At 52.3% G+C, this 14929-nt stretch overlaps 6 protein-coding genes across 6 annotated transcripts; 2 read left to right on the top strand and 4 right to left on the bottom strand.

Moving 5' to 3' along the window:
* Window positions 1–2: 2 nt before the first annotated feature.
* On the bottom strand, window positions 3–2387 carry A1O9_10632 (uncharacterized protein; the record flags this gene model as incomplete). Its single annotated transcript, XM_013400320.1, has 1 exon — window positions 3–2387. One exon carries the CDS (start codon window positions 2385–2387, stop codon window positions 3–5), a length of 2385 nt encoding a protein of 794 aa, XP_013255774.1.
* Window positions 2388–4434: 2047 nt separating this feature from the next.
* On the bottom strand, window positions 4435–5409 carry A1O9_10633 (uncharacterized protein; the record flags this gene model as incomplete). The annotated part of the gene is made up of 2 exons (XM_013400321.1): window positions 4435–4926; window positions 5020–5409. The coding sequence occupies 2 exons, from the start codon at window positions 5407–5409 to the stop codon at window positions 4435–4437; spliced, it is 882 nt and encodes a 293-aa protein (XP_013255775.1).
* Window positions 5410–6035: 626 nt separating this feature from the next.
* Window positions 6036–7299, bottom strand: A1O9_10634 (L-iditol 2-dehydrogenase; the record flags this gene model as incomplete). The annotated part of the gene is made up of 2 exons (XM_013400322.1): window positions 6036–7175; window positions 7228–7299. 2 exons carry the CDS (start codon window positions 7297–7299, stop codon window positions 6036–6038), a joined length of 1212 nt encoding a protein of 403 aa, XP_013255776.1.
* A 1001-nt stretch (window positions 7300–8300) lies between these two features.
* On the top strand, window positions 8301–9364 carry A1O9_10635 (D-3-phosphoglycerate dehydrogenase; the record flags this gene model as incomplete). The annotated part of the gene is made up of 2 exons (XM_013400323.1): window positions 8301–8801; window positions 8858–9364. The coding sequence occupies 2 exons, from the start codon at window positions 8301–8303 to the stop codon at window positions 9362–9364; spliced, it is 1008 nt and encodes a 335-aa protein (XP_013255777.1).
* A 472-nt stretch (window positions 9365–9836) lies between these two features.
* A1O9_10636 (uncharacterized protein) lies at window positions 9837–12332 on the top strand (the record flags this gene model as incomplete). The annotated part of the gene is made up of 1 exon (XM_013400324.1): window positions 9837–12332. One exon carries the CDS (start codon window positions 9837–9839, stop codon window positions 12330–12332), a length of 2496 nt encoding a protein of 831 aa, XP_013255778.1.
* A 444-nt stretch (window positions 12333–12776) lies between these two features.
* A1O9_10637 (uncharacterized protein) lies at window positions 12777–14903 on the bottom strand (the record flags this gene model as incomplete). The annotated part of the gene is made up of 1 exon (XM_013400325.1): window positions 12777–14903. The coding sequence occupies one exon, from the start codon at window positions 14901–14903 to the stop codon at window positions 12777–12779; it is 2127 nt and encodes a 708-aa protein (XP_013255779.1).
* Between the last annotated feature and the right edge of the window lie 26 nt (window positions 14904–14929).

A 14929-nucleotide genomic window follows, 5' to 3' on the forward strand; every position in this document is an offset into this window, starting at 1 on the left:
TTTCATAGATGAAGGGTCGGGGTGGGTTGAGCCTCCTCATCCTTGTCCTGCTGCCAGCCTAGCCATACAAACGGGTTCCGAGCGCGGAGGCGGAAGGCTGAATGCGCTGTACTGGCCGGTTCAGGGTCTGTGGCGCGAATGCCGATCGAAAGTGCAGATGTGACTCGAGGAACTGCAGCAGAAGTGGTCAGTAAATGATTCTGGAAAGCAAAGCGTTTATAAATTGGCCCTGAGCCCGGGTCGGATTCCATTGGCGGGAAGGTTTGAAAGGATGCCCCTGAGGAAGTAGCGTCAGGATGAACGGCGCCGATATCCCACGAATTGCTGGTATATGCCGAACCAGATTGCGAACAGCCTTGAGCAGCTTGTTGGACTCCTTGATTACCAATCCCACTGTGTGGATGGTGTGGCATGGCAGAGCGAGCATAGCCCCATGTGCTTGTGCGGTTAGATGGACCAGGTTGTATATGAGCTTCAGTGCTGTTCACAGCACCTGTTGGCTTGAGTTCTTGAATGCCGTAGCTTTTGAGGTCCATGAGTGTGACCACCGAGGTATCTGTAGCTTCAGCGCGGGCTTCCAGAGTGGGAGATGCTGAATCCATCGAGGCGTATGCGGCGGTCGAAAGCTCAGTCTCGACCTCTGCAGAAACAGTCATAACCGTACCACCAGGCATGGTCATGACATATCCCGTTGCAGCCGAGTTCCTGTCCGCTGTTGCGGAAGCTTGAGTGGTGTAAAACGCCGATGATGGAGCAAGTGGAGAAAACCAAGCACCCCGGGAAGCGTTATTGTGCTGTTCCCAAGTCCAGTTTCCAGGAAGCGTGCCAGTGGCCCAAGCAGGTCGACCATGTCCAAAGTGTTTTCCAATGCGAGACCAAGGTCCGTCCTCAGTGGACGCTCCGGCAGGTGAGGGGTAATCGGGCAAGGGAGTGGTAGAATAATCATACTGACCTGCATCACGCTTAGTGTACATAGTTTGGTACACTGTCTCATAAACGGTCTCAGTGACAGAGTCATACTCGGTCAAGGTGAGGACACCAGCTTGATTGTTGATAGCTGGTACGGAGGTAATCTCTGGTTCTGGTCCATTGGCATGAATGATTAGCTTGAATCTTCTGCCGGCACGATTGGAAGTTTCGATTGTGTTCTTACCTCGACCTCCACGGCCACCACCTCCATTGGGAGGTCCCTGTCCTTGACCAGCAGCAGCTGTTGCGGCGATGGGCTGAACGGTAAAAGTCTGAGTCTCGACACCAGGTCCAGCAGTTGAGCCTGTGTGAACAGTCAAAAAATCTGGCTCGCCAGTCGCTGTGTGCGTTGCAAGTGCGACACTAGCATCACTTGCAGCACCGGCAACTGGACCTGTTGCTGAAGCTGAGAAGGCGATGGTCGAGCCTGTAGAGGACGTGGTTAGCATCTGCGAGCTGCTAGACGGGGCTGGTGGGGAGAAAGTGGCAGTTTCGGTAAAAGGAATTGTCTGACCTGTAACTGCAGTAGGATTGGCAATATCAAGCACTTGGGCTTTAATTGCGGCTTGATCAGCTGGCTGATCTATCCAGGCACTACCTTGTGCCTTAGATATAATTTCGACACCAAAGTCACTGGTGATATCAATGTCCATGCAGGTGGTGTAGATTTCTTGTTTGCCTTCAGGGAAACCAGGGGTACCAGGCAGAGTCGGCCAATCCCAAACCCAGTAAAGGGTATAGGGCTTGCCGCTAGGGGCAGAGGTCGGGATCTGGATATCTTGTTGGCACCAAAGATCACTACCCATGACCATGTTGAAGGGGTGCCCGTATTGCCCTTGGCGTTGGCTGGAGATTGCACCACCATTGACCTGGTAGCACTGGCCATCATCAAAGTTCTGGGTAGAAAGAAGAACGCCACGACGATCACCACCAGAGCCGTCCGGAGTCCACACTCGATGGATTGCGAGGAAGGAGTCGTCTGGACTAGGCTGAGTGGTACCATAGACGTAGACAGTTCCTCGATTCTGAGGCTTGCCGGCTTGGGTGCCAGGAAGGCTCACATGTCCATTTTCTTGATATCTCAGACCAACAGCGGAGCCAGGAGCGGCCTGCAGTCTTGGGCTGCCGTCGGTTTGTGTCTGAGAACTTTGGCTGATTTTGCACATCAAGTCTTGAGGTTGGATCTGGTTTGCTGGGCGCCCATCGGGAGGAATCAAGTTGACCATAGCAGGATCGCCAAAACCAGGGGTGCTGCGCAAGACGTTGCCACGGGGAAACCCAGGCTGACCGACCATTGTACCATTAGGCGCGATGACCATCAATTGCTCAACCCAACTATGCGCAGTGGCAACGGAGAGAAAGGTTGTAGAAGCAAGCAACCCGATGAGGGCGCTGCGCAGAAGAGATTTCGAAGGCATAGTGGTGGAACTGGAATATCTGGGTCTGCTGAATATGTGATACTCGGCCAGCGAAGTGGACTTTTTCGATAGTAGTGGTTGAAATGGTTTGGTTCCTAACTGAAGTGGATGTGTTTGTGCGTTGAAAATGTTCGAGTTCGAATGTGGTATCTTGCAATGAGCGTCTTGGTTTGATCCTAAGCGGTCGAGTGTCAAGAAAGATCGTGATTTGTTAAATGTGCGGCGCTGCCGGCTGCCTGATCAAAGGAGTGAAAGAAAGCACAAAGACAATGAGGACGTGAAGGAGTGACTAAGTTGGCATTGTCCTCAAGAACAACGAAGCCTTACAATGCTTGCGCAAGCATTGTGCAGTGTCTTGTGTTGGCAGAAAGAACAATAGCAAGAATGGTAGGACGATAAGCGAGGAAAAGAGGTGGTTCACTTTCGACCAGCGGATAAGGTGAAGCGTGGCAAATGTTCACGAGGACACGACGCCTTGACCAACAAAACGGGTCGTGTAGCATGAATATGGGAATTTCCGATCGACATCTAAGCGCAAGGAGGTGATGGAACCGTTTGATCCGAGAGCCTTGATCCATGGTGATTAGGACTGACCCCTTACCAGGAAGCAGGTTGCGGGATGATGATCAACAGCCCTGTCTACGGGAGAGAACACCAGTTTTAAGGTGTGGTAGGTGTACAAGCTTCGGGTGCATGCAACCAATGCATGCTCGTTGACGGTCCGAATATGCAGTCAAGGGCCAGAACATGAGGTCGTTGGCGTTTCAAACCATCCATCCGCCCCGCGTGGTGGACCGGGGTACGGGTTTGAAGCTTGGTTTGGTGCGGATCTGGCTGCAGATCTGCGATAGAAGCGATAAAGCCTGGTGGATTCGGGAGCATCCACTGCAATATGCTATATGGAGCCTCGCCGGCAGGCATCTGCCGGTTGCTATTGTTCCTTGCATTGTTCCATGGCGCTGAGTGAAGTGAGCACTGGTCAGGCAGGCAATGAGCGAAATGAGCCTGTGCGACTCCCAGGTCCCAACCTCACTGATAGTTCACAAGCCACCTGTCAAAGGATTGCGCAATATGTCATGGGTGCCAATGGCCGTCAGTGGCTCAAGAATTCAAGGTCCTTTCGACCCCTTTCATCTCCTCCTCTGGCTGATGGAGGAGGAGCTGGTCAAAAAGTGGGAGGACTCGGGAAATCAGGGGCTGCTGAGAGGTGAAAATGAAGTTGCTTCAAACCTTAGCACGTGTTTCAAATCCAGTTTAGCGCCGCCCTAGTCGGCACTAGCATCAGATAGCGCGGGCCTTCCCCGCCAATCGTGACCTGTCAGCTGCATGTTCTGCATCTCGATGTTTGCACCACTTGAGCATCCCACTGACCTGGCTGGTGACCGCCTCAGCCTCAATGGCACGGCCAGAAGTGGCCATCTGCGGCCATGTGCTCTTCTCCAATGACTTACCATGGAAACATATATTCCCATGTGTGACGCGTTGGATGTATTTCGAGATCGGGCCCGGATAGCTCGGAGTTCCAACAGCCAAAGAGGGTTGCAAGGAACGTGCAGTACCAAGTAGCATTGTCCCGCGCGTCTAGCGATCAGTCTCGCCATCAAGCTGGTGTGACAGCTATTCTTGCAAAATATGCCCACCTTGCCTTCGCTAAAACCTGTCACTACTCGGTTCTCGGTAGGCCACGCCGGCCGAGACCACATACTGTACAGACCTACTCGTATGTACTCCGTACTCGTTTGCTCCGTTCTTGGTATATGACATCAGCCTTGGCCAACGTGACACACGAAAGTAATTAAAGGATAAACAGCCCAGAACCTGGAATATCTGTGCCTGCTTCCCATGGTCCATTGAAGGACAGAGTGACGACAGGCAAATGGCAACTCCGCACCCCATGCTAGCTATTTCCGCGCCTCGCTTAGACGAATGAGATGAGACGCTGCACCACGGCCCAAGTTGAATGATATTGCCCAAGCTTTCCCCGTCAATCAGCACTGTCGCGTGCCCCCCTGCAGTCAAGCTCCTAATCAAACAAAAATCCTCCACTTCACCTCTTGAAACCGCTTTTTACTCGTAGCCAAGCCTCAAAGTCAAGAAGCTCACTGTTCAACAAACGGCCCTGAGCAACATCGGCACCATATCCATGGTTGACAAACCAATTGAACATTATGCCAAGTTCGGGGATAGCCTTTTGGAGCAGCGTGCCCAACAATCCGTACGTGAGGGGCATTGGGCGGCCTAGCACTTTCCAGAAGACCTCATTGGCCTCTGCCTGGGTGAGCTCATCACCAGCCAAGCTGATTGCCGTGTTCCTGTAGTCATCGGTCTCAGGAGAAGATATTGCTTGGGCAGCGAAGACTCCGATGTCATGGGTTGAGATTATCTGCAGCTTCTTTGTTCCCATACTTTTCCACATGGTGGCAAACATGCGCCCACCAAAGTTGGGAGTCAGATTCTCCATGAAGGCAACGGGGCGTAAGATTGTGTAGGTCATTCCACAACTTAGAGACTTTTCCTGCAGGTGCTTTTCGGTTTGGTACTAGGTCGAATCAGTCATTGTCTCCGAGTTGGGGTGGGTGCCATCGAGTCAACTTGCCTTTGAGATAAAATGCGGGACGTCTGTCGCATCTACATCAGATTGAGTTGGCCCTCCACGATCGACAGAAGAATAGACAAAGTGTTTCACATCGTGGGCGATTGCAGCACCAATGAGATTGTTCCCTTGCCTGGTTTCCTCGTTCTCAGTGTTCTTCTTGAGTGAGGGTAATGTGACGCAAAAGACTGCGTAAACTGAGCCCACCCCCCCGGCCTTTGTGAAGATGCTTCCGGGGTCGCCAAGATCGCCTTCAACGAGTGTAACTTTTTGCTTGGCTGCAAGAGCTTTGGCTGCAGAGGAGGTGATCTTGCGAGTGAGGGCGAGGATTTGAAAATCGTAGGGAGGAGGCTTTGCGAGCAGAGCCTCAACAACAGCTCCTCCTTGCTTGCCTGTTGCACCAGTGACGAGAATTTTGCGAGTGGACATGCTATATGTACTGTGAGCTTGAGCCGGGCGGGGATTTCTTGGACCTATAAATGTGAGCAGGCTTCTAACTGAGTCTTGGGAGTTGAAACTGCGGGAAAAAAAATAAAGGAAACAATGCATTGTATTGTCGGAGAGGATTCCGGAGTTGACGTCATTTGCCGGACCCACACGTGACGCGACGCGACGCGACTGGACACCCGCGTTATCAGCTGCATTATCTCGCGGCGGTCGAGTCGCTACTGCGTACTGTGTGTATATTAATATTAATTAATCAATTCCTGATGGCGCACTGTTGCGATACAGCCGGAACAATATAGACTACCGTGCTGGGGAAGATGATCGGTGGCCTGGCTCGCCCCCTGACGCGTCTGGCCTGAACCCGAAGCCTCGCTGACAACGCACTATCCATTTCACACCCAGGTGAGCTCCTTACTCGAAGCTCAGAAAACTTTTCTGACCTAAAAGGTTTCCAGAAACTTGCCTTTTTGAGAATAAGAAAAACAGGAGGATGCTGGTGGGCTCCATGCCTTCAGCCCCGTGACTCGCTTATCCCACGCTTGCGAAGTCTCACAATTTGACCAAGGCAGGAAAATTCCAATCCCATGCACATGGCGTCTCAAAGTGCATTACGAGGTTATAACCACCTTGACAGGCACTCTCCCTTCATCTTCTCCCTCCTTCGCTTGATTTGCAGCTAGTCTAAAGGCCTTATCGCCCTCGGAGAGTGCGACTCGATGGGTGACAAGATCATCTGCTACGCCGTCTAGCTTGCCACTGGCAAATAATGCGATGGCTGCCGGGTAGCAATTGGCGTATCGGAAGACGCCAATGATGTCTACTTCTCTCAGAGCAGCGGCTCCCAACGGCAATGTTTGAGTTGGCGTTCCCATCCCAACCAAAACTAACTTCCCTCCAGCTGTGGCAGCGAAGATTCCAATTTGCACGCACGAGGGGACGCCGGTGCATTCGAAGACCCGGTCAAACCCGGTAGGTAAGCCTGCCGATCTGGCCAGTTGTGCTGCGAGCTCCTGGGCCCCGGCAAAGGTCTCTTCGATGGCAGAGGCTGGCGGTTTTCGTGGCAGCAAGTACGTCTTGAGTTTATGCTTGCCGCCTGCGAGCGCCTCGGCAATCTTCAGTCTGGGCGCATCAATATCGGCAATGACAATTTCTGAAACCCCGGCAACCGATAGAGCCGCAGCAGTCAACATGCCTACAGCACCGGCACCCAGCACCAAAGCAGACGAACCGACCAAAGGAACGCCCGCAGCGGAACCGGCAGTCTGGCTTCGATTGAGCGCGTGGAGTGACACAGCCAAAGGTTCGATCAAAGCGCCCTGCTCGAAGGTGACGTTGTCGGGAAGCTTGTGGCACATGTCTTCTGGCTGTGAGATTGTGGTCTGCAGGGTGCCATCCAGATGAGGAAAGGTCTTTGCTGATGATCGGAAGGATAGCTTGGGACATAGATTGTAGCGACCAGCTGCACATAAGAGACACGTCCGGCAGGGGAAGCCAACCTCTAGGGCTACTCTATCTCCTACCTGTAGATCCGACGAGGGAGTGTGTCCATTCGCGCTGGCAGCGTCCCGTGAGTGGGAGAGGGCTGTGACAATGCCAGAGGCTTCATGGCCCAGCACCAAGGGTGATTGAAGAACAAAGTTGCCATTGCGCCCGTGGTTGTAATAGTGTAAGTCTGATCCGCAAATACCAGTTGCTTTGATCGCTATTTGGACCTCCCCTGCACAAGGAGCAGGTAGGCTGCGTGTTTCCTGGAACCTAACATTAGTTTGCATTGACTCAGAAGAGAAGAGGGTCAGTCACCAGTCTGAGATCTTTGGGCCCGTGAAGGACAAGAGCCTGAACGCTATTGGTGTCGGTGGTGGTGGCAGACATGTTTGGAGATGCACTATTTGTGTTGTCGAGTTCTGATGTTAGAATCTGCAAGCGTTTTGTTCTCCTGTCCTGTGTTAATGCTTGACGTGGGCAGAGTATATCATAGTCATAGTCATACTCCTGTTCCTGTTCGCAGTCCTACCAGTCCTACGAGTAGACGATGCACGCCCGCTTGGGCTATTATTGTAGGGACCCCCACGGAAACAGATTACCCAGTCAAGGTTGGTACACCTTTCTCCGAATTATGGGTTCTGGGGAATTCGGCAGGCGTCGAAGAATAACAGGTAATAATCCTTCCACAGTGTGATTGCAGTAATCATCGGCGAAGAGGTCCGTCCGCCGTGTCGATTGCCGCAGCCGTGGGGGTTTGTCTGAGGAAGAGGATCCAGGAGAGAACAGCCGCTCCCCACCGCCCAACACGACGCGATGCGGATATTGACGCATCTAACGCCCTTTGTTCTACTCATTGTAATACGATGTCGAGGTGTAATATGCATTGCTGTACTTAACTAAGAGTCTCATAGTGACCCAGTCAGTCAGCAAGAGCCTACTGCCAACTGAATCCGATCTGTCCAGCTCCATTGCGTGTCCAATTCTTCGGGCCTCAGAAATCAAAACACAATATCGATGTACTCTACATACATAATCAGTCCCCTCACTCGAAATCCCCAACTCAGGCAACTCGGCTTCAAACGCCGATCGTCCAAATTATCCGTCGCTAAACCTGTAGGTACATTGGAAGGCTCCTCGAACCAGTTCCTATGTAGAATACCGGATGTTTGTACTGACCTTCCTTTCTTTGCCTGACCTCAAGCTGTGTAATTATTTGTCTCGTGCCCGTCCAGCAGCTGACGTTAGATGCCTGCTAAAACATATATTGCGCACAACGCCGATTAAATATTCCGGTTTCGCTCTCAATCCCGATGTCCTGCATTTAAAAGCCCTGCATGGCCCACAAAATAATATCTAGATCAGCTTTGATACATCGGCATCTCTCTACCATGTCGAAACCGACAGTGCTACTAATCGGCGGGTTGACCCACGTCAACAAGGAATGGGAGGCATTTGGCTCAAAGTACAATCTGAAAGAGTTTCGCACAGGCACCCGTGAGGAATTCCTCCAGAATTGTAAAAAGGGCGAATACGATGATGTTGTCGCTCTTTACCGATCTAACACTTCGGTCTCGGAGACCGGCCCTTTCAACCAAGAACTCGTGTCCGTCCTGCCGAAGTCCCTCAAGTACATCTGTCATAATGGTGCCGGCTACGATAACATCGATGTCGACGCTGTAACCAGCAAAGGACTACAGGTCTCCAGTACGCCCATTGCTGTAGATGATGCAACCGCTGACATTGGCATTTTTCTATTGCTGGGCGCTCTCCGACAAGCTTGGCCTCATTTAGCAGCGATCAAGGCCGGTGGGTGGAAGGGCCAGGCCCCTCTTGGCCATGATCCCAAGGGGAAAGTCGTCGGGATCCTGGGAATGGGTGGTATTGGGAGGGTGAGTTGTCTACGATACGAATAACCACGCATCTCAATCTGATCATCTCGGAATAGGCATTTGCGCACCGCGCGCGAGCATTCGGGGCGAAAATTGTCTACCATAACCGTACGCGACTGTCTCCGGAGCTCGAGGGAGATGCCGCTTATCTATCATTCGACGAACTACTGGCCCAGTCAGATGTACTCAGCCTCAACCTGGCTCTCAACCCCAACACGCGTCACATCATTTCCGCTCCAGAATTTGCCAAGATGAAGGATGGAGTGGTGATTGTGAACACCGCCCGAGGCGCTTTGATGAAAGAAACCGATCTCGTCGCTGCCCTCGAAAGCGGGAAAGTGTCTGCCGTGGGGTTGGATGTGTTTGAGGACGAACCCATCGTGAACCCGGGACTGGCTACGAATCCCCGTGCTTTCATTGTACCCCATCTCGGAACCAGCACGATCGAGACCCAGCGAGATATGGAATTGTTGGTGCTGAACAACTTGGAAAATGCAGTTGAGAAAGGGTCCTTGTTGACTCCGATCTCTGAACAAAAGGGCATATTCGGGAGTCTTTCATGATTCAACGGGAATTTGGGATATCCAAGGAATCATTGGTATATACTTTGATGTTTGGAACAGAAATGGCCACAATAGATGAACTGACCGAGACCTCGTTGATACATACCCACGCCCATGCAAATTTGGCAGGAAATAACTAATAGTCAAATAACTAATAGTCATGTGACAAGGCCCCAAGCTGACATGTCACTGCACGTGACTGAGTAACCTCGGCTCAAGACTTCACATGTCAATCAACTGAACCCGCCATCCATCCTCAACTACAACCACCATCATATCACGCCCACTCGAACTCTGCACATGTGTCATGTACACGGCCTCTCTATCACACAGCACCCACACTTCGATCCCCCTTCTGCAACGCATGAGCAGAATCCCGTTATAGCGCGGGCTACGATGAACACCCACTGTTCCCCTCTATAGCGCCTTCAACACTATCGACCTCATCACACATATCCTCCCTACTGTCGCCATGGCGGCCCAGTCCAAGGAGGATCCTTTAATGCTCATCTACAACCACTACGGAAATCTGCTCCGAACACGCCTTCGGAGAACACCCAAATCTTTCAAACTTGCGGCCACCGCTGCCCTCCTCCTCTCTATCCTCTCGACCAGCTATGGCGGGTATAGATGGTGGCAGCAAAGATCTCAGGACAAGGTTCAAGGTCGAACTTTGCTGAGAAAGAATAGTGGCCTCAGAGGGAAGGGAGGAGAGCGCATCATCTATGTTCCCAAAGGCAACACCACCTCAAAAGTCGTCATTCATCCGACCCGTCCCACAACCTTCGATGCCCATCGACGACTTTTTCTGACTCCTCCACGAGTCACTCGCATTGGCAGCGGTGCCTCCACTCCGGCCTATGGCCCGCCTCCCCAGACCAAACCCGGCCTCAATCTGGCCTTCCTCCACCAGTTTCTCAGCTTGTTAAATATCATGATACCCCGCTTTCGCAGCAAGGAGACGGCCCTATTGTTGAGTCATGCAGTCTTTCTGATCCTACGGACATATCTTTCCCTAGTCGTCGCCAGGTTGGATGGTGCTATTGTTCGTGATTTGGTTGCTGGCCAGGGCAAGTCCTTCTTGATGGGCATTCTAAGATGGCTGTCTGTCGGCACCTTGGCTTCCTACACGAATTCTATGATCAAGTTCTTACAGTCTAAGATTTCCATCGCCTTCCGGACAAGACTTACTCGGTACATTCATGATTTGTACCTCCACCCCAACCTCAACTACTATAAACTCACCAATCTAGATGGCGGCGTGGGACAGGGCGCCGATCAATTCATTACCCAAGATCTCACTCTCTTTTGTACCGCTGCCGCATCCTTGTACTCTTCTTTAGGAAAACCTCTTGTGGACATCTTCGTCTTCAATTACCAACTATACCGCTCTCTCGGACCGTTGGCACTCACTGGCCTTCTATCCAACTACTTCGCAACCGCAACACTGCTTCGACGGTTGTCTCCACCATTTGGAAAGTTAAAAGCCGTGGAAGGTAAGAAGGAAGGCGATTTTAGAGGCCTTCATTCTCGGTTGATTGCCAACGCCGAAGAAGTTGCATTCTACGGTGGCGCGGATGTAGAAAAGGTCTACCTGAACAGATCCTTCAAGGAACTCCGGAGCTGGATGGAAGGAATCTATAACGTGAAGGTCCGGTACAACATGCTCGAGGACTTCATTCTGAAATACTCCTGGTCAGCTTTTGGATATGTCATCACCTCTATCCCGGTCTACCTCCCAGCATGGGCGGGATTCGATGCCTTGCTTGAGACTCCCGGTTCGGCAGCTGCAGAGGTCACCGAATCCATACGCGAACGATCTCACATGAAAGACTTCATCACCAACAAACGTCTAATGCTCTCTCTGGCAGATGCGGGGGGTCGCATGATGTACAGCATCAAAGATTTGTCTGAACTTGCAGGATATACCTCACGTGTCTATCAATTGGTTTCCACATTGCACCGGGTTCATGCCAACGCTTATGGTGCGCCTAGTCAGCGGCGTAGTCCTGGCCGGTTTGAACTATTCTCTCTGACCGATGTTCAAGGTACCGTCCACGCTGGCTTTGACGGCGTTAGATTGGAGGACGTCCCGGTTGTTGCTCCCTCACTGTGGCCGTATGGTGGCGACGAACTAATCGAATCTCTTTCCTTCGTCGTTCATAGTGGTGAGCACCTCCTCATATCCGGCAGCAATGGCGTCGGTAAATCTGCCGTTGCCCGTATCGTCGCAGGCTTATGGCCAGTATATCGAGGACTTGTTTCTCGACCCCGCTCCGTTGGCCAAGATGGGATAATGTTCCTACCACAACGGCCGTACCTCAGTATCGGAACGCTGCGTGACCAAGTCATTTACCCCCATACCGAAATGGACATGGGCGACGCTCAAAGGAGAGACAATGAACTTGAGCACATTCTTGAAGACGCAAAGCTAGGCCATCTACTTGCACGCGAGGGCGGATGGGACACTCGGAAGGAATGGAAGGACGTCCTTTCCGGCGGCGAGAAGCAACGTATGGGAATTGCAAGATTGTTCTATCATGAACCAAAATATGCTTTCCTAGACGAGGGAACATCAGCCGTGTCCAGCGATGTCGAAGGACTATTGTACGAGCGATGCAAGGAGAAAGGAATCACTCTCATCACTATCTCGACACGAGCAAGCCTGAGAAAGTATCACACATTCAACCTGGTGCTTGGTCTGGGAGACGAAGGGTACGACTGGGAGATGGTGCGCATTGGTACCGAGAAGGAGAAGCTTGGTTTGGAGAAGGAGATCACGGAGCTGAAGGAGAGACTTGCAAGGGTACAGGAGTGGGAGCAGCGGAAGAAGGAGATAGAGGAGGAACTCGGGAAGGTGCTTGTTGTCGGGAAATTAGATGAGTTGAAATCACCTGGCTATGTGCTTGATAGCGAGAAGAGCGAGGGGTCAGCTACTACGCCAGATGGTCTTGAGGTGGCTTCGTGAGAAACCGGTGCCTTTTGATTGAGTGTGTATTCCTCCTTGGTGGGATAGGAATGCGCGGAACAGGTAGTAGGAATATCATGAGCAACACAATGGATGTACGAATATAATGCTCACTACAGCATACTAAACATACACCTTAGGCCACCGAGGGTTGTTCGGTCCACACTCATCGCTTGCTGCTCTATCCCAATCTCATGACCCGACAATAAGCAAGGTAGAAATACACACTCAAAAGAACAAGTGAAACTACATTTCAGAAATGGAACCATGACTAGACTTCTACAGACAGACCCACTGCTGTATTAGCAGGAAGATTGGGTGAGAGAAAGATGGTCCAAAACAATGAAGTCGCGATGTAGGTGTGATGTTTCAGTCCAACATTCGGACTGACCCGCATGTACGCAGGAGATATCCCAAGGCCTCTCTGCATTCATCTGGTCCGCTTCACTTTCTGAACAAGCCACCACGACCAGGTCCACCACCGCTCAGCTTCGCGCCCAGGCTCTGGCGCGGGGCCTGGTCTTGGTGGTGCTTCCGATGAAGAAACTCGCGCTGGCGCTGGCTGAAGCTCAGGCTCAAGTTCGCGTTCACCGTTCCTTTGAAACTGCCAGTCGCGTCAGCAGCAGCAGCAGCAGCAGCAGCACCACCACCACCACCACCACCATCACCCGCGGAGGGCAAACGCAAACACGATCCCGACCTGCCAACGAAGGCGCCATGGAAAGCACGCGCGGACCCTGCTGCGGCTGGAGAAGCCTCGAATTCTGCGTCTGTTTCCGCGTCGCCCATGTCGCGGAGATCGCCTGTTTTCGATGCACGGTGGAAAACCTTTCGTGGGCTGCGTGTTGGGACGATTGGGGAGGTGAGTGCCTTTTGGGCACGCTTCGATTTCGTGCGGATGGACACCATGCGAGCTGGGATGATGGGTTTCCGGAGCGTCACTGTCTCCATGACTGCAACGTCTCCATTGGCGCTGGCATTCTCATCTGAGCTATCCTCTGATGGTGCGTGGCCTGCGGAGGCGCCAAAGGGTGAGAATGTCGAGATTGGAGAGAACACTGGAAGTGCTTTTCCATGGTCTGCCTTACCTGCAACTGAGGTGGTCCGGGTCTCCTGATGAGGCTGCAGGCTTGAGCCAGAAGCGAAAACCCTCTGGCTTGAATAGGGCGCTGATGCAAGAACAGCTTCCTCTGTCGAACGCACAGGTATCGCCGGCAAACTCGTGTCAAGAGGCCCAATGGGCCCAAGCTCTGCTACAGAGGCATCATCGATTTCGTTGAATGGCTTACCATCAAAGGTGAGAGTCAACCACGCGCTTACCTTCTCCTTGCTGTGCGCTTCCTGCTTGAGGACCTCAGCAGCGGCGCCATACTCGTCGTCGTCATCCTCGCAGTCAGGGTCTGATTCGTCTTTGACAACGCGTCCCGAGGTGGATTGCTGGCGAGAGGCGGCAGTGTGCTTCTTGCTGGCCCAGCGGACTGTGAGCTTTGTGGCAACACGGCGCATAAGTGTCGCGGTTTTGGCCTTGAGAGCCTTTTTATCGGGGTCTAAGGATGCAAAAGACGACGCCGTGGTAGATATGGAGCTTGACGAGCGAGGCTTATTCGACGAAGACCGCCGTGGCCGACAACACTCTCTGTCGGAGGAGTCACATGGGAGACCAAGGACGCGACTGGGCTTGAACCTCTTCGCATTCGTGTTGAACTCGTTGATATTGATAGTGCTCTTGGTTCTGGGATGACCATTGAGGCCGAGTGAAACAGCACTGGGGTTAACATCAATAGTCAAGTATCGGAGAGGAAAGGTTTTCTTCAGCATCAGAAGTGCGGTGATGACGTTTCTCGTCAACTCAGTGCCGGGGTGAAGGGGAGAAGTTATTCGCCTGTGCCAGTAGGGGTCATGGAAGTCGCGGAACTCACCTAGGGGTTGCGGCTCAACTACAATGTCCCATCCGTGTTCGCGCTCGTACGCAAAAGCATCTTTGATGCCTTGCTCCACGCGCTTCTTGAGGGCTTTCCGCAGTTCATCTCGAGGTTGGTCGGATTTGGCCCCGACTTTGGTAGCAAGACGTCCTTGCGAGAGCGGTTGTCCCCTGTTACCTACGGCGCGATTCTGGCGGACCTGGTTGATGACATTGAATGCTTTAACCAGATTTACCTTGGAGCGGTTTAGGTTTTCGTGTTCCTTGATGTGACCAGTGTGTGAACTTACGCGGGAGTGGATGGAATCGAAGGGGTGTCTAGGGCGAAATTTCGCATATGCTCCATTGTATTTGTTGGCATCGAGCTGTATGAGCAAAGTCGTCCGGGCGAGAATGAGATTGATTGCCGGATTTGGTAGATCAGGAAACGGCTCAATCTCATCAGCGCCTGTTGCCGTACGGTCGAACGTCAGAACTTGAGCCTTAGGTAGTGGCCATGTGATCTGAGGCTCAGATGTGACATCGAGGATGCCATCGAGAACAGATGTACATTTGCCAGGCTTGTGCCCCATGCCTGATAGGGAGTCCGACAAGGCTGGCATGTGTTCTGTTGGTGGCTCTGTCCCAGCACCGTGTATCTGTCCGGCCATATGAGTGAGATAGGATCGAGAAGATT

Source organism: Exophiala aquamarina, assembly GCF_000709125.1.
Source record: "Exophiala aquamarina CBS 119918 chromosome Unknown aczIA-supercont1.14, whole genome shotgun sequence".
Taxonomy (NCBI): Eukaryota; Fungi; Ascomycota; class Eurotiomycetes; order Chaetothyriales; family Herpotrichiellaceae; genus Exophiala; species Exophiala aquamarina.